Source organism: Notothenia rossii, assembly GCF_949606895.1.
Source record: "Notothenia rossii genome assembly, chromosome: 3".
In the NCBI taxonomy this organism is placed as follows: Eukaryota; Metazoa; Chordata; class Actinopteri; order Perciformes; family Nototheniidae; genus Notothenia; species Notothenia rossii.
Genome location: NC_136901.1, coordinates 84,365,934 through 84,388,272, shown reverse-complemented (window position 1 = coordinate 84,388,272; position 22,339 = coordinate 84,365,934). Strand labels below are relative to the sequence as shown.

General features: G+C 39.0%; 1 protein-coding gene across 2 annotated transcripts; it reads left to right on the top strand.

The window, feature by feature from the left end:
* Positions 1 to 13,779: 13,779 nt before the first annotated feature.
* On the top strand, positions 13,780 to 21,534 carry LOC307032120 (uncharacterized protein). Of its 2 annotated transcripts, XM_079669881.1 has the most exons (7): positions 13,780 to 15,079; positions 15,194 to 15,234; positions 18,811 to 19,140; positions 19,510 to 19,863; positions 19,954 to 20,064; positions 20,782 to 20,843; positions 21,148 to 21,534. In XM_079669881.1, exons 1-7 carry the CDS (start codon positions 15,024 to 15,026, stop codon positions 21,268 to 21,270), a joined length of 1,077 nt encoding a protein of 358 aa, XP_079526007.1. In that variant the 5' UTR covers positions 13,780 to 15,023; the 3' UTR covers positions 21,271 to 21,534. The 2 variants fall into 2 exon arrangements, with proteins under 2 accessions (XP_079526007.1, XP_079526008.1); XM_079669882.1 differs by lacking the exons at positions 13,780 to 15,079; positions 15,194 to 15,234 and adding an exon at positions 18,436 to 18,671.
* The last annotated feature ends 805 nt before the right edge of the window (positions 21,535 to 22,339 follow it).

Sequence of the window (22,339 nt, the reverse complement as noted above, 5' to 3'; positions counted from 1 at the left end):
TATTCTTACTGAAAATGTTCGATTACACATTCACATCTGACTGAAGATTGGCCCCATTTATTTGTGACATTGCAAACTCTGCGGTACAAGGCACAAGTGATGTGAAGCTCATGAAGCGAGGCAAATAGAAATAATCAGCAGTAGATGTGGAAATAGGTGCATCCGATCAGCTGACTGTTTTCACAATAAAAGTAGTTTCTTAGTGTACTGGTCTTAAAATCTCATAGCATCAGCTTTTAATTTTCCTCTTGGATGTTCTTCTTGACCCTCAGAGAAGGAGAACATGTTGTGTCTTTCAGGCAGGTCCTTTCCTAACAAAAATTACAGGAAACATAAAACCTATTATTGCAGAACAAGTGTGTTATTCATGAAAGCGGTGTGTTTGTGTGTTTAGGGGCTGTAGATATAATTATTTTGTAATTGTAATGTATTTTTTTTATTTCAACATTGAGCTACAAAGACAATCCGATTATGAATGAACAGTATGAAGTTCATCAACATTGAAATGTATGTCATTATCAAAATAATATTTAACTGTTATCAAAATGTAGTGCAACTGTAGAAGCTACAGTTTTGTAAAGAGGAATGGTCCAAAATTCCTCCTGACCGTTGTGCAGGTCTGATATGCAGCTATAGGAAACGTTTGCTTGAGGTTATTGCTGCCAAAGGAGGGTCAACCACTTATTAAATCCAAGGGTTCACATACTTTTCCCACCCTGCACTGTGAATGTTTACATGGTGTGTTCAATAAAAACATAAAGACATATAATTGTTTGTGTGGTTTTAGCTTAAGCAGACTGTGTTTGTCTATTGTTGTGACTTAGATGAAGATCAGAACACATTTTATGACCAATTTATGCAGAAATCCAGGTAGTTCCAAAGGGTTCACATACTTTTTCTTGCAACTGTACACACATCTTATTGTGAGGTTGATTTCACATACACTACTTCGACATTAGCTTGTCTACATACTTGAGCACAGCCAATTTAAATTAACCTTAGCAATGCATACAGTTCCTACCTACATAATAAAAATATCTCTCTAAGTTACAAGGATGACCTTATTTGATCAACCTCAAACAGAAGCCGTTTGTTGTACAGTATTATCCCACTTAACGCTTAACACTTGTCTATTTCGTTTTAACCTTTATATATATTCTATGTTTTTAACTTGGAGGCTACTATTAGCATCGTTAGTACCGATGTAGCTACCACTCGCTTACACGCTAACCCGAGCCTTAACATTCATTATGTAGCTGATTAAAATCATTAACACATAAATAAAGTACTTACATTTCACTTACCGCAAAACCGCATTAATGCACCGTCTGTTTTAACCGCAGAGCGAGTCACAATAGTCCGATATATAAGCATGAAGAACAAACAACCACGGCCGGATCAAGTTGTGTTCCCTGGATGAACTGAGCATGCCCTTTAGCTAGCTTCACGGAGCAGCTAGCAGAGAGACAAGAAGCTAGCAGCAGCAGTCATTGAACGGAGCTGTCACTCAATGTGAACACGCCCTAATGTATGCATAACTTTAAGACTGAATATTAATTACACAGATGAGTTGAGAAAAAATTCACTCCAGGATCCATAGACAGGAAGGGGGGATCTAACTATACAGAGAATATGGTTTTTTTTTTAACCACGATGTAATCATGTTTATTTCTGCTGTAAACTTGGGCATTTTAACATTGGGGTCTATGGAAATTGCTCCCTTCTGCAGACTGCTCCTACTGGCCACTAGATGAACTGCAGTTTGAGGCACTTCCTGATTCGCATCCCGGAAGTGGCCCAAAGTTTGCCGCTTGGTCACAACCTTTAAGTCACAGCGTATACTTTGGTGGGATATCAACTATTATACATCCATGGATATCAATACAGCAGCGCGAGGTGCAAAACGCATCAGTGACAGCAACCCACACAAAACAACACCATTTATATAGACACCTATCATGACAGGGCACACAGCCAAGTAACAATTAAAAATGAATTAAGTCGGCACGGCAGCCCACATTGAAAATGACTCAGGCCTACCTTTGATGATCAAATCACTGAAACGCAAAGTCCATCCTCCTGTCCTTTTGGATGAAGCACTTGATGGCGGGGTCATGCAGCTGATCCTTTGCCACTCCAGTTTATCATTGTAACTTACTCTTGAAAATGGCTCGGCTAATAATTTCGCAACGATGTCATCACTATCACTGAAGTGAGCCATCATCAGTGTTGGGCAAGTTACTTCCAAAATGTAATATATTACATATTACTCATTACTCTCTTTTGAAAGTAATAAGTTACATTACAATATTACTGTCTCTGAAATGTAATGAGTTACACTACTTTAGTTACTTTTTAGTTACTTTCACCAAAATAACCGCAAAAGAATAGCTAGGTATTTTAAATGCTAAAATGTAGTTTAGTGCAGCTCATTATGCATCCAGTGAAGGGCAATGAGGTATAGCATAACAACTAGGCCCTTATGGCTACTAACAAATTGTATTACAGGGCTTCGTTGAATACTCGAATCTGATTGTAAATTCTTAACATGTGACACGTTGTTAATACAGCAGTACAGACCGCTGTCAAGGACTATAATGAAGGTTAACATATTGTAAATCAAGGCAAATATTATTTAAACCATGCTCATGGTTTGAAATGGCAAACATTGAAAGGCAAAAGTATTATTAAAACCATGTAGCCTACTACATCATCACCTTGGTCCCATCATATACGCTGGGAAGAGAATATTTACTGTGCTTGAAAACTGGTATCACATCATTATGTGAGGTTGACTTTGTGACCTGGAGAACATTTCAGCTCGTTGATAATAAGCTTGGGATATGAGATATTTTTGTAGCCATTCGTGGTGAAGGCATCTGTGCTATTGTCATACTTGCCAACCTTTAGACCTCAGAAATCGGGAGCATTTCAAAATGCAAAATTGGAGGGGGGGGGGGGGTGGGGGGCCGTGCTAGTGGATCGCCGGAGCTGTTAGATTAACATTAACATGCTTATTGTAGTTGTAAGTGCACTGCCTTGCGGCCTGTAGCACCATCCTTGATGGAGCATATGTGTGGGTTGGACCTGTATTTTACAGGAAAGGGGTGAGCAGAGAGTAGAGTAGTTGTTGATTCTTGTTCTGTTTTCTGTGAATATCTGCCACACCTTCTCAGACTTTGAGTTGCGCGCGCTACTAAAGAGACGTGTTACCATGGAAACCAAACAATGGTGTAGCTGTGTTAAAGTCGGAGTGGAAACAGTCGTGTTTAAATCAGATTTTGTCAGAAATGCGGGAGAAATATGACCCCGGGAGGAAACCGGGAGAAGGCAATGAAATCGGGAGTCTCCCGCGAAAATCGGGAGGGTTGACAAGTATGGCTATTGTATGCATTATTTTTGACCCAACATTTCTACAGGCATGTCAGAATATGGTACTATTTTCACATGAATATTCTAGCCATTGTCTATTTTTATACCACAAGCTGCAAAATGACCGCCTTACCCCACTGTACAGGCGGGTAGTTGTTTAGATATACCTGGCACCTGCGGGCCGCAGAGGGGCGGCGTAGTTTCGGGCGACGAAGACTGCTGCTCCGGGGCCGGTGAGTCAGGCGGGAGTAAGCTAGTGTCCACAACGGAGGGTAACGTGATGTCCGCATCTGACCTGTTGCTACTGTCTGCAGTAGATGCAGTGTTGCTGGCGTTTAGTGATGGTTGCTTTAACCATTTTCGTATAAATGATTATCCACAGATCAGATGTGTGTCACTGCTGTGGAAGCACTTTGGAAATGATGCACGCGCAGCGGAGCAGGTCACGCGCACCTGACACAATTTGTTGTTTGTATTTTTCGCTACGTTCTCTTTTTTGAATGGTTGCATAACGTTCAACTTCCCCGAAGATCTCGACGCGAAGCCTGAAGGGTAAACACCAGGTTTACTAATCGACCCGCACAATTTGTCCGGTGTCGGAATGTCTCGCTATGTTAATACATTTCTTAAAAAACAAAACACCATTTAAATTTCGGGTTAAAATGTGTTGTAACTGCGTTACTGAGCATTGTAACGGGTAATATATTACCCACATTTCATTAGTAATGCGTTACATTACTTCGTTACAGCAAAAAGTAATATATTACTGTAACTCCGTTACACCCAACACTGGCCATCATGAACAAACTTCTGCTAATCATAAATCTATCGATTAGATTTATGATTAGAAAATTATAAAAGTAGGGTAGACATGTGGATATTATCCAGCTGAACAAAACGTGCATTTATCTAACTGGTCCGTTTTCCACAGACCTTATTTCCAGCTATTTTCCAAAATCCTATGGAGAAATCTCATTGCTTTTTTGTCGAGGGAACCCGAGCACAGCTTACTTCCGGGTTTTAGGACGTGTCTTCATAGCGGTTGGAACTTGTCATAAAGTCCGCGAAAATAAAGCCCACCCATTTAGAGGGAAGATATGAATCGCAGAGAGGGCCAGACGAGCTTCTTTCATTTAACCCTTCACATTCCAACAGAAACTGAACAAACAGATCCGAAGGATTTATTTCTTCGGAAATGTTATTTTAAATACAATTAAATCAAATTATTTTTGGTAAAACTAATGAAAAATATAACTAAACAAATAATTAAAAAAAAACATGTTTTCAAATATTATTTTTTAGAATATCTTAGGCCCTCAGAGAGGGCCTAGACCAGGTGTCTCAGACTCCAGGCCAGCGGGCCAGATGTGGCCCGCGAGACAGTTTCTCATGGCCCCTTTGTTGATATCATGTAATAGTGTTAATCTGGCCCGCGCGTTTACGTTTGCGCTTTATATTTCAACTTTATTTTTCCCGCTGCTGCTGCTGCTGCTGGCAGGGAACTGCTGCGCGGAGTTCCCTCGCCCCTCCCCCCTCCAAGGGAACTCCGCCACACGTCAATCAAATGCGCGCAGCGGAATCAATCCAGACGTGATCCAAAAGTGACACAGAGTGGAAGCAAAATATATCGCCATGTCTTCATCAAAACTTTCAGGGAAAAGAAAAATCGATGATTACCACAGAACATTTCAGGAGAAGTGGGAGACTGAATATTTTTTTGTTGAGTACAGGGGAAACGCAACGTGCCTTATATGCACAGAGAAAATCGCTGTATACAAGGAGTATAACGTCAAACGTCACTACTCAACTAAACATGCAGAGTATGCAAAATACCTGGGAGATGAGAGAGAGAAAAAAGTCACAGAGCTAAAAAAAATTCTATGGAAGCAACAAAATCTCTTCAGGAAAGGAAGCAATGAGGCTGATTTAGCAGTCGAAGCTAGCTATGTGGTGAGTGAGATGATTACTAGAGCGGGAAAGCCGTTTACGGAAGGCGAGTTTGTAAAAAAATGCATGTTGCAGGCTGCAAGTATAGTCTGTCCGGAAAAGAAGGGTCAGTTCAACAACATCAGCCTGTCAGCTAACACAGTGGCAGAGCGCATTTCTGACTTATCAAGTGACATATATGAACAGCTGTGCGACAAAGCCAAACTTTTCCGTGCATACTGTTAGAAATTAAAATCAATGTTTTAATGGGGAAATGTAGTTTAAACATGCTGTCAGTTTTAATGCTCTTTTATACTGAAAAACCAGAAATTCTTGTGCACAAGCAGTTAAGCTTTTAAGCTTTTATTCTGAAAATCCTTCATCTCCGGTTAGCATTTAGCATGTGGCTAATATACGATTTCCTGAAGAGGTGAATTTAGTAGCGAAATGATATGGAGTGGTGCAAACCGAAGCCTACTGATTTAACACTACAACGATAGATGTCGAGATATTACCATGCTGAATATTAAATGAAGGTACAGTTTATTTGAATACATTATTGTTTACAGACGAGTAGCATGTGACAACATCCGGAATGACCGGCAACCAAACGAGCCGAGAAGTATTGTTTAGAGTATTGATTACAGCGTTTAGAATGTGTTAAATGAAAAGTGATGAAAGAGAATATGAGGAGAAACGGCGTGCTAAGCATATATTGAATGTGAAAAGAACCTATCCTCTGTTTAAATGCAATAACGGACATTGGAGACGAGGTGAGCCGGCTGGCGGGGAGGAGCCAGCAGAGGATATATATAGCAGCGCCGGGGGAGAGATCCGCTGTCTTTCTTGCTCAGGAGAACCGGACCACAGCTGTTTGTCTGACGGAACAATATTCTGTCTGTAACACTACCGCGCCTTTTTTAATTAAAGTATCCCATTTGAATCTTTTCAGAGACTCCATTTAGTCTCATTTTAAAGCTTCTCTCCTGGACGCGAGAATAAAGAACACATTTTAACAATTGGCGAGCTAGCCCAGGATCTCGCAAAACCGGGAGAGACTACAGCAGGCTGCTTGCTGGACCCGCTGGCATCCGTTCAGCACACAGAGAGCTCAAATCAACTAGGTATGGAGAAACCTGTTATATCGAATTCTTCAATAGTTAATGTAGGACAATGTTAGTTCTGTGTGTTTGACGGCGGCCAGCGGATCCTGAAAATAGCTGTGCAATTTAAGTTAAAACAAGCCTAAATTGATAAATATTGGTAGTCTACCACGTGGCGTTGCTTTGTTACAGGCAGGGTGAGTTCAATTTCTTTTTTTTCTATTTAACCCTGCATGCTATTCGTTTGTCTGTTAGTACATGTCGGCTAGAGGCCAATCACTTATGTGTCTTTTTTGGCGTTTTACGTTTTACGTGAATGGTTTTAGGCCATTAAGCAGTCGGGACTGCTTGAGGGAAAGACACAGCCAAAGTTTGAAGCTAAGGTTATTGGAGTGAGTGTTTTGTGTAACAAACAGCGTGAGGCTGTTTTAAAAAAGTCCTATTTCAAGGAAAAGGCCTGAGCAGTTTGAAGCTCTCAGTGGTTACACCATTCTGTTTTTCAAGACATTGCGTTGTGGATTACGGCAGGAAGTGCGACATTCGTGCGTTAGATAGACGATATTCTTCTAATTGTGTTTGCTTAGCGTCCTATTTGTCCCATAAATAGCGTGTTTAAACAGAAGAAATGACCATACTGGCTCTTAAAGTCAAAAAAAAATTTTACGTACATGGGTAGAGGGCTATGACGTAAGGGTATGAGGCCCATTTATCATTGTAAACTAAATGGAAATGTTATTTTAAACTACAGTGTTGTGTGTTGAATTTACTAGACAAAATATCACCTCACCAATTTCAACTCCAGGTGTTTTCTCAAATCCCTTTGTTCTTCAGGTCAAAGGTTGGAAAACCAGTTGCCATTTTGTCTTGACCTCATGTTCACGGTGAGCCACGGCAGTCACCATTTCATGAAATGCTAATTGAAGTACTCTGTTTGCTTTAACACACTGAGGCTGGGCATTCCATCTTCTAAAGAACATCATACTTCTTGTTAGAGTTAGAACTATTGGAAGTACTTCTGCTGGCAAATGTGTATTGGCGGTTATGTGTTGTGTTGTTTAACCATAGTGTAAATTCCTATTTTAAAGATATTTTTGAGGAAACAACCGTTCTCCTTTGTCAAAAACGAGTCAGTTTTGAAACAGCTATTCCCTAGTGGATTAAGCTGGAATTTAAAATAGCGCACTCTGGTGGTAGTACAGAATTATTACCCAAATAGCGGAAACACCATAACATTGTGAATATTCTTCTTTGCAAATGTGTTTTGGCGGTTATGTGTTGTGTTGTTTAACCATAGTGTAAATTCCTATTTTAAAGATATTTTTGAGGAAACAACCGTTCTCCTTTGTCAAAAACGAGTCAGTTTTGAAACAGCTATTCCCTAGTGGATTAAGCTGGAATTTAAAATAGCGCACTCTGGTGGTAGTACAGAATTATTACCCAAATAGCGGAAACACCATAACATTGTGAATATTCTTCTTTGCAAATGTGTTTTGGCGGTTATGTGTTGTGTTGTTTAACCATAGTGTAAATTCCTATTTTAAAGATATTTTTGAGGAAACAACCGTTCTCCTTTGTCAAAAACGAGTCAGTTTTGAAACAGCTATTCCCTAGTGGATTAAGCTGGAATTTAAAATAGCGCACTCTGGTGGTAGTACAGAATTATTACCCAAATAGCGGAAACACCATAACATTGTGATTTTGAACCAAATTCATATTTCAAAGTCAAAACCATACACGGTACAACTTTATTTTAACATTTCATATTTTAATTTTGCATATTTTTTATATATTAATTAACTTTATTAATATTTTACCTTAAACTTAAAAAAAAAAAAAAAGACATCTATAAAAATAATAAAACTTTGAGCAAAAAAAAAAAAAAAAAAAAAATTAAAGTTCGGACGAACAGCAACGACGGTGCTAGTCAGAAGATTAGTGCTTCATCTTTGATAGGTTAATAAATAATTAGAGAACATGTCACCAAAACAAACTAAGTTGAGACTAGACGCAGGGCCAGGCTCAACTGCAGATATCAAGGAAAGGGTAAAAATCAGATCAGATGCTTTAACAGTTTCAAGAATCAGTCTTTATTTATTTATTCTTGAGTAACTTTACTGATTTGTGGTGTTGTGCGTAAGGCAATATCTCATTTGAGTGAGGGGCACCAGCCCTTCATGCAGGTCACTCTCTGAGAGAATAGTTCATATTTTCCCTCCAGTTTGGAGAAATATTATTTTATCATATGTTAGTTCAGCAGTGTCAACCAATCCTCTAATCCTAGAGTTATTGAGACGCATTAGCGACACCAGGGGTATTGTTTTTCGCAGCAACGATGACGCATAATACCATTACAAAAGCCATTATTGAAACAAGTAAACTATTAGAAGTGCTAATTGCTGATTTTTTTTTATAGTGAATATGCATTTATACCATCAGAAAACCATAAATCATACGATATTTTTGTACCCCTTGTGGGTACACGGAGAAGTTATATTTATTTAATGCAACGTTATGAGTTTTACATGTCCTGTACAGAATAGGGTAATCATTGCAATATTAATTGAGCATTTTATGCTCAAAGGAGGGAGTGTCATGATTATACAGAGATGTTGATTTCAGTGACGTTGTAGTTAATAAATAATAACATGTAGTCAACAAGAGGTATGCCGAAGCTCGGGCCTTCTCCAAGGAGGGAGTGGTCCAGTTTTAGATATTAGACAAATAGAAGTGGATGAATATGTCAGAACTCTGAGTAATATTATGCAAGTTTTGTCTACACAGGCTAGGAAAACTACAGAGATACCAGACGAGACACCAGAAGAGACTCCTGTTCGGCCAGGTGATTGGGTGAGGGTGAAAGTTCACAAAAGACAGTGGGCTGATCCCCGGTGGACGGAAGCGTGAAAGGTTGTAACAAACTTCACACGCGCTCCGGTTTAAAGGTAAAGAAAAAGGAGCAAATTGACACCACCTCACACATTGTCACCCTTCACTGGCAACTTCCAGAACATTATTGGGAGTTAGGACTGATTTGGCAGAGCTGGAACAAAACAATAAATAGAAATAAGATAAAGATAGAAACAGCTCAAAAGACAAATTGTCTATAGATTTTTATAGATTGTACATTAATGTGAAAACCTATTTTTTTTGTTTTACATCTGAAAAAGAGACCAATTTTTTGTATGTTATTTTTGGACTCGTTATTTAAATTCTGTAACGGACACAACCAGGGATAAAATAGAGATGATGACGAGAACAAAGCCAAACCAATTGAGGGGTCCCCTAGGGATAAGAGTCGGAATAGCATTGTTGATTGTGCTCATTACACTTGGCACCTTTCTGGTTGGAAGGGGAGTACAATATTATGTAAGACATGGATCCATTAGTTCACTCATAGAGAATGCCCACATCACTAACAAGACTCCAGCTGGGTTTCAGAGACTTTCACTTATCCCCAGAGCCAAAAGATCAGCTGAGCAATAAGAGGAGGAGTTAGAAATACTCGGTCCCAAACAAGAGGCGGTTATAATCAAGATGATTCACCCCCTTATATGCAGTTCTTGTATCAAATGATGAGATGGGTTTAAGTGATTGGGATATGTAAGTGATGGGGATTTACAGATTAGGGGAATCTCTAAATACACTGGATCCATGTTTTAGTCTGTACCAGAAACACCCCCTGTTAAGCTATGAACAACCGATCGGTGACCTGAGCACAATTATTGAAAATGATTACAGTTGACACAGGCTACTAACCCACAAGTACAGCTTTGTACGTACAAACTCTATGAACAAGATTCCCCAGCAGATAGTGGCGACATTGCAGATATGTCCAGTCACCAAAGTTACTACGGTTCTAAATAACAGTGAGATTTAAAGTGATGGAGAAAATATGGAGACGTTCTTTTATAGTGTGTGAAATATGTGGTGCTTGAAACATGTAGGTATTTAAATTTATAGAAGAAAATGGTTTCCTGAAAGAGTTAATTGGAATAAACATGTTACAGTGGGTGAAGGCAATGTTTAGGGATATGGTAAAATTATTAGTAGACATGAATTGTGTTTAGATGGCATTTAACAACTAAGATGGATAGTAAGATTAGGAAAATAGAGTGGAAAAGGTTGGATTTATTTTACCTCAGTGTGTTAGAATGTAACTATACGTAATGCCTCCCGAGATCTCTCTCTCTCTCTATCTATCCGCCTGTCAGAACGCTACGACCCCATCGTCCAAGCAGACAAAAGACCTCACCACGGAAGACTCCTCCTCCTCCATAGAACAGACAGAGAACCAGAGCTGAACCAACAACTCCAACGCTGCATCCAGAACCATCTCCACCTGAGGCACCAAGAACCAAAACCAGGTGACATAAAAAGGCACACTCTCATCGGTCCCCCACAGGACATGAAGTTCCAAGCTGAGCCACAAGATTTGGGCACAAGAGCAGAGTGTGGGACATGAGAGCGGAATACGCCCTCCATGCAACAAAGTAGAGACTGTAAAGGAGGAGATGAAAAGCAAAGCAGATGGGACACTGAGAAGAGTTACAGCGGAAGGATCCAAGAGCGGATGGACTGAGGAGAAGGTGGACGGAGGAGAGGAAAGAACGGAGGAGTTGGCATGGTCCGGCAGAATGTGAGGGGGTCGTGGCGACAACCAGAGGGGGAGAGAAGGAAAACGGGAGTGAGTGAGTTTACACATAAACACACTTATTCACCAACGAGAAATACGTAAAGAAAAAGATTTATTAGCCATGAATTAATCAATTGGTGAATTTATAAAGAAAAAAGAGGAAACTATTAAATAACCCAAAAAACACACTGAGGGTAGAACAGATTATTCAATCTTTTCATCATATCAACAAATTATTCTTTAAGAGTTTTTTTATTCATGTGTGAATTTGGGGAAGATTTAATTTGTTACAGTATAGACCTACAGTTTAAAGGGATGGTTTTAGTAACCACTCTATAAAAGCAGACAAATCTTTATTAGTATGGAAAATGTTAAAGGTAGAGCTAGTACCAAGCCAAAGATGGTGTTCCAATCTAGAGTATTGATTTCTCCATTGTGGCATGGTTATTACCTCAGGAGGGAAGATTAAGGTGGAAATAACATTTGTTTTTCGTCCAAGATGTAGAGTTTTAAAATGACACTGGGCAAAGAGCGAAAGCAAAGTTTAATTAAAAAAAAAAAAAAAAACTAATGTAGTTGGGAGTAATACATGCGGGGCCTTGGATCACTCATTGTGATGGTACATATTTGTTACAACAAACATCGTTTAGGGAGAAGGGGCCGCTCAACCCACCCTGCAGATGTTTTAAATCTTACTTGCAGCTTCAGAGGGAGCGCACGGCACCAGAGTATGAGTTTTAAAAGACAAGCGCCACCAGCTCCTAAAGGTCATCCATTCACCAGATGACCTGACGTTTAGAGATGTTATTTAAAGGAGAAACATATCTGCCATAGGTGTAAATTCCTGAATTAAACTGCAAACCATTAATGAAATGACTTCTGTTTTTAAAATCCTTGTTAAAGGAGGGAGTAATTATCACATGCTCGGGCACCCAAGGTTCCACACACTGTAAAAGGGGTTAGCATAGGTATTTAAGTAGACCATAATTGAAAATAAATTAGTATAATGAGTTATTGATATTCCACCGGTTTTCACACCATTTCAGGGACTTTATCACTGCATTAGAACAGACCACCCAAAGGTACTGAGTAGGAACTTTTAAGTGATGAAACTCTACAACTGTTGGAACTGACCAAAATCTTCTCCCAGAAATGACTGTCTAGAATGCCGTACCCCAGAGTAGAACGCACAACGGCCCCTTCTAGAGAACATATTACTTTCATACCTTAAATGGTATGAAAGGAGGGAGGGTAAATTTCTCAGGAGGAGACAGTTACAAATGCTAGCAGAACAAGACGACCCACCCCGTATACAGATGTGGATGACAATGATGAGTTAGTTTAAATGATATGGATGTTCGGAGATGAGATTGATCAATGAATGTCCAGCCGATGTGATTCTTTAAATGATGAAATCATGTGAAGAAGTGAGCAAAATTAAAATGGAGTGAATCCATTTCAATTTACTTCATACTATTCCAAGATAGCATATTTTTAATATTTTTATTATTCCAATTAATTTTACACTATTCTAAGATAGTCCATTTTATTTGACTTTATTACTTTATACTATTCTAATATGGTAGATTTCATGTTGTATAAATCATTGCTATTCTAAAATGGTTTGTTTCTTTTCACTTTGTAAAAACAAGTGCCTTAACACTGAGCGTGGTATGAGAACGGTTTCTGTGAAAGGAGGGAGGAAGAAATGTTCTGATACCAAGCCATTGCTGCTATTTTGAAGAATGATATTGAATGTAAACACTAGAAGTTATGCACAAGGGACAACTTTTATGTTTGAACACAGACAAGAATTTATTTTGTATTTTTGTAAAGCCGGCTGTGAAACCATTCCATTTGATTGTATGTTTGTTAATATGAGATATGTAATATGCAAAGTTCAGATGAAGAACTCATTGATTTCAGTATTATACACACCTTTTAGGTGTGTAAGGAGGGACTGTTAGAAATTAAAATCAATGTTTTAATGGGGAAATGTAGTTTAAACATGCTGTCAGTTTTAATGCTCTTTTATACTGAAAAACCAGAAATTCTTGTGCACAAGCAGTTAAGCTTTTAAGCTTTTATTCTGAAAATCCTTCATCTCCGGTTAGCATTTAGCATGTGGCTAATATACGATTTCCTGAAGAGGTGAATTTAGTAGCGAAATGATATGGAGTGGTGCAAACCGAAGCCTACTGATTTAACACTACAACGATAGATGTCGAGATATTACCATGCTGAATATTAAATGAAGGTACAGTTTATTTGAATACATTATTGTTTACAGACGAGTAGCATGTGACAACATCCGGAATGACCGGCAACCAAACGAGCCGAGAAGTATTGTTTAGAGTATTGATTACAGCGTTTAGAATGTGTTAAATGAAAAGTGATGAAAGAGAATATGAGGAGAAACGGCGTGCTAAGCATATATTGAATGTGAAAAGAACCTATCCTCTGTTTAAATGCAATAACGGACATTGGAGACGAGGTGAGCCGGCTGGCGGGGAGGAGCCAGCAGAGGATATATATAGCAGCGCCGGGGGAGAGATCCGCTGTCTTTCTTGCTCAGGAGAACCGGACCACAGCTGTTTGTCTGACGGAACAATATTCTGTCTGTAACACTACCGCGCCTTTTTTAATTAAAGTATCCCATTTGAATCTTTTCAGAGACTCCATTTAGTCTCATTTTAAAGCTTCTCTCCTGGACGCGAGAATAAAGAACACATTTTAACAATACTCTGTGGCTCTTGATGAGAGCACAGACATCACTGACACCGCTCAGCTCGCAATGTATGTCTGTGGTGTTGATGACAATTTTGAAGTGACAGAGGAGTTGCTTACAGTGAAACCAATGCATGGCCAGACCACCGCTCAGGAGATATTTCAGCAACTGTGTGATGCCATTGCGGATATCGGTCTGCCATGGAAGAGGTTTGTTGGAATTACGACGGACGGAGCGCCATCAATGACAGGGAGAAAAAACGGGCTGGTGGCACTTGTTCAAAGAAAACCGGAGGAGGAGGGTGTGGAGGAGGCTATTGCTCTGCACTGCATTATCCATCAGCAGGCCCTTTGCAGCAAATGCTTGAAGTTTGACAATGTGATGTCTGTCGTTGTGAAATGCATCAACCATATCAGATCCAGGGGCTTAAAGCACCGCCAGTTCCGTGCTTTTTTGGAGGAAATTGAGTCAGAATATGAGGATGTGCTCTACATCACAGAGGTACGTTGGCTCAGCAGGGGAAACGTCCTGAAGAGGTTTTTTGAGTTGAGAACAGAACTGAAAGTATTCACGCTGGAGAAGGGTGGGATGGCTGTTCCCGAGCTGAGTGATCCCAAATGGCTCATGGACTTAGCTTTTCTTGTTGACATCACGCAGGAGCTGAATGCTCTGAATAAGAAGTTGCAGGGCCAGGGCCAGCTTGTTAGTGCAGCATATGACAATGTCAGAGCATTCTCTACAAAACTGATGTTATGGAAAGCCCAGCTCCCTCAGAAAAACCTCTGCCCATTCCCAGCATGCAAGGCTCTCATGGACAGGGGCACAGCATTCAGTGGTGAGAAGTATATTGATGCCATTGTGAAGCTACAGGAGGAATTTGATCAGCGGTTTGCAGACTTCAAGACACACAGAGCCACTTTCCAAATGTTTGCAGACCCCTTCTCCTTTGATGTGGAAAATGCCCCTGGTGTGCTTCAAATGGAGCTCATCGACCTGCAGTGCAATTCTGAGCTCAAAGCCAAGTTCAGGGAAGTGAATGGGAAAGCAGACCAGCTTGGACAGTTCATGAGAGAATTGCCCCCCTCCTTCCCTGAGATTTCCAGGATGTTCAAGCGGACCATGTGCCTTTTTGGGAGCACATATATGTGTGAACAGCTCTTCTCCACCATGAACTTCAATAAGTCAAAGTACAGGTCCAGACTTACTGATGCACATCTTCAAGACATACTGAGGGTTTCAACTGCTTCCTCCCTCAAACCAAATGTGGCTCAGCTGTGTGAGAGGAAGCGCTGCCAGGTCTCTACCAGCAAGGAGTAGGTAAGAAAGAGCAACTGTACATAGTTATGTTGTGAAGAACAGTTCATGTTAAGAAGATGTTGAATAACTGTTAATGTTGTATTTTTTAATAAATGTTTTGCGGAATATTTGAAGCGGCCCAGACTTGCCCAGACTCTACGTCCAGCGGCCCCCAGGTAAATTAAGTCAGAGACCCCTGGCCTAGACTCTAGGCCAGGGATGGGCAAACTACGGCCCGCGGGCCATATACGGCCCGTTGGGCTTTTGAATCCGGCCCGCCGAATATTGATACAAAATTGCCCCAATTATAGTAAAGACCGCATTCATTTTGCATTTCAGTTGATCCCACTAGATGGCGCACTCTAGACACAATTGACCTTTGCTGGAGTCTGGTCTATTTTCTCAGCTGGCCCCACTCGGCAACCCAGCGAATACAAGTTGTAACAATCAGTAGCGCTGAGCAAAGTGACTAGAATGCGACCAAACACTTATATAAAGTCAGGCAACACTAACCAGGCTTAGTGTGATTCTGTTTATTTTACCTTACTTTAATAACCATCCGTTCACTGTTATTAACCATTGTGAAGAGGCAGACGTTTTCCTGTTGTTTTGTATTATTGCAGCTATCGGATGGAATCAATACATGGGCTACATGTGGCCATCAGAAGTAAAAATCATAACGAAAACTACGCCGGTAAAACATGCGTGTAGAAAACGGCTTATGCCACAATATGATATCAGCAAGTAGTCAAGATAGTGAGATTAGCTAACATCACCTGTAGAATGCCAGAGAAACGTTCATAACAGCGTTGTGATGCCGAACAGCTTTCAGACTAAACACATTCACTTATGGGGACGGGGGATATTTATCAGCTGCTTGTGACAGTCAGACAATGAAGTATGATGTAGAAGTAGTTCTTTAATTCAATCTGGCTTCGTATAATTAAAAACTACCCGACGCAGTCCTCTATTGATGTTATTGTGAGCGGTGTTGCGGAGAAAATCAGCGACGTAAAACGCTGTGTGGGTCATAAGAAGGCACACAAATGGTTACGTCATGATGAAAACGATGACGCAATGACGCAATAATTCACCTTTGAACCTGCATCTGTAACAATGAGTGGACGAAAGAAAAGAAAAGTCAACATTAAGTGCCGAGTGTATGATGAGGAATGGACAGCTATTTTTTTACCGATCTGCTACTGGCCCGGCCCGTCTGTCAAATTTAAAACTCATAGTGGCCCCCGAGCCAAAAAGTTTGGCCACCCCTGCTCTAGGCCCTAGAGGGCCCTCACGGCTCGCCACTGTGTTTGGGTCAAATCTGACCGATTTACTATTTTTATCATTCATAAATATTGTGTTTTAGATTTGATTGCTTCAAAGCCTAATTATATACTCCACAGTGGACATTTGAACATATAACAGTTGCTGATCACCACTTTCATTGTTTTTTTTTGTGTTTAAGTCAATTTACACCTATGTGCCCTGTCAAAAATGACCGACATAGGAGATTATTGGGTAAACCTAGATTATGTTCATCCATTCAGTTAGTACACACCCACATATCGACAACCATGTTCATTTTGGAAAACATATCAGTGTCTATATTTGTTTATATTCATTGCACTTATTCATGTAATCCAGCCGTCTGATATATTGTTTACAGCTTAAAAGGGTGTTTAATAGAATTTGGTGATGATTATTTGTTTTGTGTTAATGTAAGTAGAGTTAAAATAGACCGATCAAATGCAGGAATAACAAATTAAGGGATCCAAAACAGGTTTATTACCAGGTAGGTTTACACGTACGAGGAATTTGACTTGGTGTCGTGGTGCATAAAAACAAGGATTAAAAACACAGGTGGAGAACTAGAAAAATATAAAAAATAATAAAAAATATAGTAAAATATATCAGTATTTACATTGCAATGGTAGTAGAGTTAAAACTGACCTGAACAGGAACACCGAAGTAAGGGGGGAGAAACAAACACTTGAGGAGGGTTAATAATTATTGGGTTATTTGTCGAATGATTTGTTACCCCGAGGAAAAGGTTGATAGCTAGCTAAGTGTCTCGACTAAAGACATGTTGACACTTTGACATGCTGACCACTGGGCTTATAACCACCATCCTCTGATTGGTGGACAATCCTGAGCCGCCCTATTTATGGCCTCATGTTAGCGTCTAACTTCTGCTGTTTACCACAAACATGTTTTTTCTGCTATAATATTATTATTAGTATTTTAGTGTTGCCTCTGTGTTTAGTGTCCTGTCTGTCTGTAACTTTGTGTGGTAGTGTTTCCACTGAACAGGTCTCTCTTGAAAATGAGACCTTGTGTCTCAATGACATTTTACACCTGTATAGATAAAAAAATAATCCAAAATCCCATTTGGTTTTGGTCAAGGGAACTACTATAATGCTAACTTTAAGGGTTGGCCGTCACAGACACATCATCCATGTATCACTCTATTGACAGGCAACTTTTTTGTAGCCTACTATCCAAATACCTTAGTTCAAGCATTATCATCCAAGTACGCCTTTACAGGTAATGGGAATAAGTGTGAGAGTGACATCCGCTGGCTGTTTACTGTATGTGTTAAAAATAATTGCTGAATTATCAAAAAAAACTGTGAATAGTGAATACACCGTTTAAAATGTAAGTAGGCCTATCTCAAGTTAACATTGGGACACAAGAAAGGTTCATATTTAGTGTTCATTTTTCAATAGCGAGTAGTTTTGCATGGTGAGCCAATGATTTGTTAGCATTTAGTTAGCATAATGTTAGCTAGAAGCCCTTCTAATTCGTAAGAATCGATACCGCTTACTTAAACGTTTACAATATATCGCCCTTTGCCGCCCTAGCTTCTCTTTACATTTGCATTTATTTATTACTCCACAAACCTTTTACATTTATGATGAGGAATGACGGATGACGGATGAAAAGAGCTGCTTTAGCCACGTATGGTTCTCTCTAGAGAAAAAAAAGGCTGCTCCGCCCCAGGATGCTCCAGATTCCCATCTGGACTAAGCTAGCCATTATTGCAACTAGATGTGTTGTGCTTAAACAACATTTCAAGTAAAAATAATTATCTGTAAACTTTCCTTACTTGTGTGCATCATTATGAGATTAGTTTTTACTGACTCTTATAACTTGTAATATTTTACTGGTGATACTTGTGTCTGGTGTCTTCACTGGAAGCACAGTGTAGCTAATTTTACAGCCAGTCTAGGCTTTTGTGAATCCAGTTTCCTTATAACTAAGACTGGTAACCAAGCCTCGTAATTTACTAATTCATATTCACTGTCATTGATATTGTCGTCCAAAGCTGTCTTAACAGTTTCACTTTTCTTATTAAGTTAAAAAAAAGAGACCTTTATTTGAAGATTTGCTTAAATAACTTGAGAAGAATGAAGTGATATGCTTAAAAAAGATCAGAATGGGACCACTGAGACAGGAAGTGCACTTTTTTAAATCTTTATTCTGTGAAAACCAATCAGATGCAGAGTGACACGCATATGGGCGGCTATGTGACCTTTACATTGAAAACAAAAAACAAGAGACATTGTCAAGATGTTACTGCTATCGGTAACACTGCTTCTTCTTCATCAAGGATGTAGGTGCAAGTATTAAGTTAAATATTTACATTTAGATATATGAAGGTTCCGATAGCTTGTTTTTGCATGATGAATACTCATTTTGTTCACTAATTGTTTTTTATTGTTTCACGGTTTGTTTTCTGTCAATTATTTCAGATACGCTGGCTCCAGTGACTACAGTTCAACTTGGTGAATCTGCGACTTTCACCTGTGCTCTGCCTAAAACTGAGTTAAAACGCAATGACCTCCGCTGGTACAAGCAGAGTGCTGGAGAGACTCTGACATTAATTGTGACACTGCCCGAATCCTCCAAACCTAAGTTTGCACCAGGGTTTTCTGACTCAAGATTGGAGGTACATATTGGTAACAATTTAAGCACTCTGACCATTCGGAGGACAATCCAAGAAGATGAAGGAATGTATCACTGCTCAATTGAGGATTGGATTAGGAATCGTGGATGGAGTGGGACCTATTTGTTACTAAAAGGTAAACATGTGATCTAATTTTTTATAAGATTTTCAAATGTTTTAGATCTGATCTAAAGCTTCAAAATAGCTTTAAGTATCCGAACCCTGATTTTAACATCTACAAAATGGTAATTTTTTCCAATTATTTGTGATGATTTGGGTTCTTGATAAAAAAAAAAAATCTAATTTCACCATGTCCTGATTCTTAAAATTAAGTTAAAACCACAAATTAACTACATTTTCCGTTTTTAAAAGAAAAATGTATGAAGCACTAATCGGTGTTGTAACAATGTATTTTTTCTTTGATCAAAAATGTACCACATTTAAGATGGATGTAAACACATTTTTGGCTGTTTAATGTGGTTTTTAACACTTTTTTATTTTCCAGGAAACACTCAGAGGACTTCAAAGTATTCTGTTCAGTGCCCGACATTATCTGATCCGGCTCCTCAAGAAATCTCGATGACCCTTCAGTGTTCGGTCCTCTCTAAATCGGAGAATAAAACATGTCAAGGAGACATCAGTGTGTTTTGGGTTGGAGCTGGATCAGATACATTTCGTCCAAACATAATGTACACTGATGGAAGGAGACAAGCGGAATGTGAGAAGTTACCGGACACTCAGAAGAGTTGTGTTTATCGCTTCTCAAAGAACTTCAGCTCATCTGATGCCGGGACTTACTACTGTGCTGTGGCCACATGTGGAGAGATACTATTTGGAGATGTTACACATACGCAATTAGGTATGGTTTTATATTGTTGAATATTAGAGGTGATATTCGAAAAATGTTCGTAACATTATGATTGCTTTGTGTTTTTTCTTTGCTGTCCAGAGAAAACTGCAAGTCCTGAAGTTTTTGCGCTGGTGATAGCGATCGTCTGCTTGGTAATTTCTGTGATTGGAAACATTGCTTTCTTCTGTTGCCGAACTTCAAAATGTAAAGGTAAGTGTTGTTGAATTATTTTGAAAATGGTATACACTGATTTTATTACATATTGTGCAAGAGGTGTAACATCATAAAGTACAGGATGAACCTCAACCTCATGCTTTAAGATTTAAATAATAAATAACAGCAGAAGTTGGGTCTTAACAGAAATATTTTATTTAAGATATTATATCAAATAAATGTATCAGCAAACACTGGCAGCATGATGTGTCCAATTTTCTGTTAGGTAAAATCTGTCTTATTAAGCTACTTAGAATTTTTTTTGATAAATTGGGGTTACGATCCTTATATAAAATGAAGCTTAAAGTTGGGGTGGGTCATTTTGGAGAAACCAGCTCGAGTGCGCTAGAATTTGAAAATACACAGCCGGAAAAAATCTGTCCCTCCTCCAACACACACAAACTCGCACATGACCAATGAGGGCACGAGATAAGTTTGTGCACAGATGGAAGGCTGACAGACAGGTAGGCCATCCAGTTACTTTAGCCGGGCCGGCTCAGATGATTGGTTCTGCTTTTTACAGTATTACGGCTTCCACAGGTGAATTTTTTTTAATGGATTTTTTGTCAAAGCACTTAAGATATTCATTGCTATCGGGATGTTAAGAGCATTCCATGGAATATAACAAAAGGTGTATCTCAAGCCGGTTTCTCAAACTTACCTACCCCACCTTTAAACCAATTACATTTGGGTTTTTGGTTTTTCATTTTTTAGGAATAGAAAACCCCACTGGGCAAGCAAGATATGACAACTCAAGCCAACCAGTGCATGATATGGTAAGTAATGACACAATATACGTTGGGATCTTTTTTAATAACATGAAATCAAACAGCACCACTAACAGTAAACATGTAAGGGAGGATGTACATCTGGCCGGTCATTAGTGCGATGTGAGCCCTGACAGGGTGAGCAGCAATCTTAAATCCTCTGGTGATTCATTTAGTCCAGAATGACCGACTAGCTGTACGAGGTCCTTCTTATTACATGACCACTTACCAAATACAAAAACCAATCTGTTTATAAATTCAAGCAAAACTGTGTAAAAGTAAACGTATAATGATCTTCTTATTTGCCGCACAGATTGAAGGGGGAAATGATCTGAACTATGCTGCCCTTCCTTTATCTGGAAGGAAGGCTACAAGAGGAAGGAATAGGAGTGATTTGACTACTGAAGAATGTGTGTACTCTCATGTTAAATGCTAACTGTGAATGTGTGTCAAAAAAACCCCGTAGGTTGGTTGATCACACTGACCTTTGACAATGACTTATAATTTAAATATGTTAGCTTCCCTTTTGTTTAGAGGGAGGTCTTTCCATGCTAAAATCTGAACTCATATCATACAGATGCTTTTTATATTCCTTGTTTGACCATTATTTGATCTGCTCATCCTGTGTTTGAATGTGTCGTCATTTTATCTTAGAAATACTAACCCTAATTGGTTATATTAAACATATTAAACCAAATAATTGAGAAAGAGGTTTTTCTTAAGATTTATTTAGGGCCATTAAGCATAACTTTACAACTTTTTTGTAAAAGGAAATCTCACGTCTGTCCTTAAGTAAAAGAGCTAACACCACAAAATAATGTTACGCTAATATAATAAATAATTAGATTCTTATAAATCATGTATTAATGTAGTGGTCAGCAGTATCTGATCAATCATAATGACCCATCATAATTGAAAATGTTTCACCTTCGGTATTTATTGCAATGGGGGTGGAAATATAATTATTATTTGATATGATAATTATCTGCTTGGTCCTTTTGGGTTGTTGTAAAAGTTGTCTTCAACTGGCACTAAACACAAAAATAATAAAATTCAATAACGTGCTTTAACCACATAGTGTCCCATTATATCAGCTGTGCACCGTTATGGTGTAAATACAGCCTATCTACCAATTGGATCAAATATAAAAGTCAGCCAAATTAGTGTTGATACTGCGAAGAGGCGTATTGTGTGACAAGAAATGTAAGATGTTGTTTAATTGCTTATATATTTAAGATTCACGTCATGTTTTCAGTTTTGGTGGCAGTTGTTCCTGTTTGTCTAGAAGTCTTTTCAGATATGTAATATTTAATGCAGCCAAACCGTGTATTACAATGCAGTTATGTGATGACTTCCAAAGAGAAAAGCATGCACACTCGGAATAAAGTGTTTTTTTTTTTTTTTTTAAATGTTTTGGGATTTCACATCGCATAAACACCATTTCCCATCGTGTATTGCGGCTAAACCATCCAATCAGCGAGCTGAGGATATTGCCTACATCTGTT

Bases quoted from the DNA above. Each gene is read 5' to 3' on its own strand.
- LOC307032120 (XM_079669881.1), top strand. From the start codon at position 15,024: ATGTGGCTCAGCTGTGTGAGAGGAAGCGCTGCCAGGTCTCTACCAGCA. The intron at 15,235-18,810 runs GTAAATTAAGTC...CAATTATTTCAG, and splicing joins CTACGTCCAGCGGCCCCCAG to ATACGCTGGCTCCAGTGACT. The intron at 19,141-19,509 runs GTAAACATGTGA...TTTATTTTCCAG, and splicing joins GACCTATTTGTTACTAAAAG to GAAACACTCAGAGGACTTCA.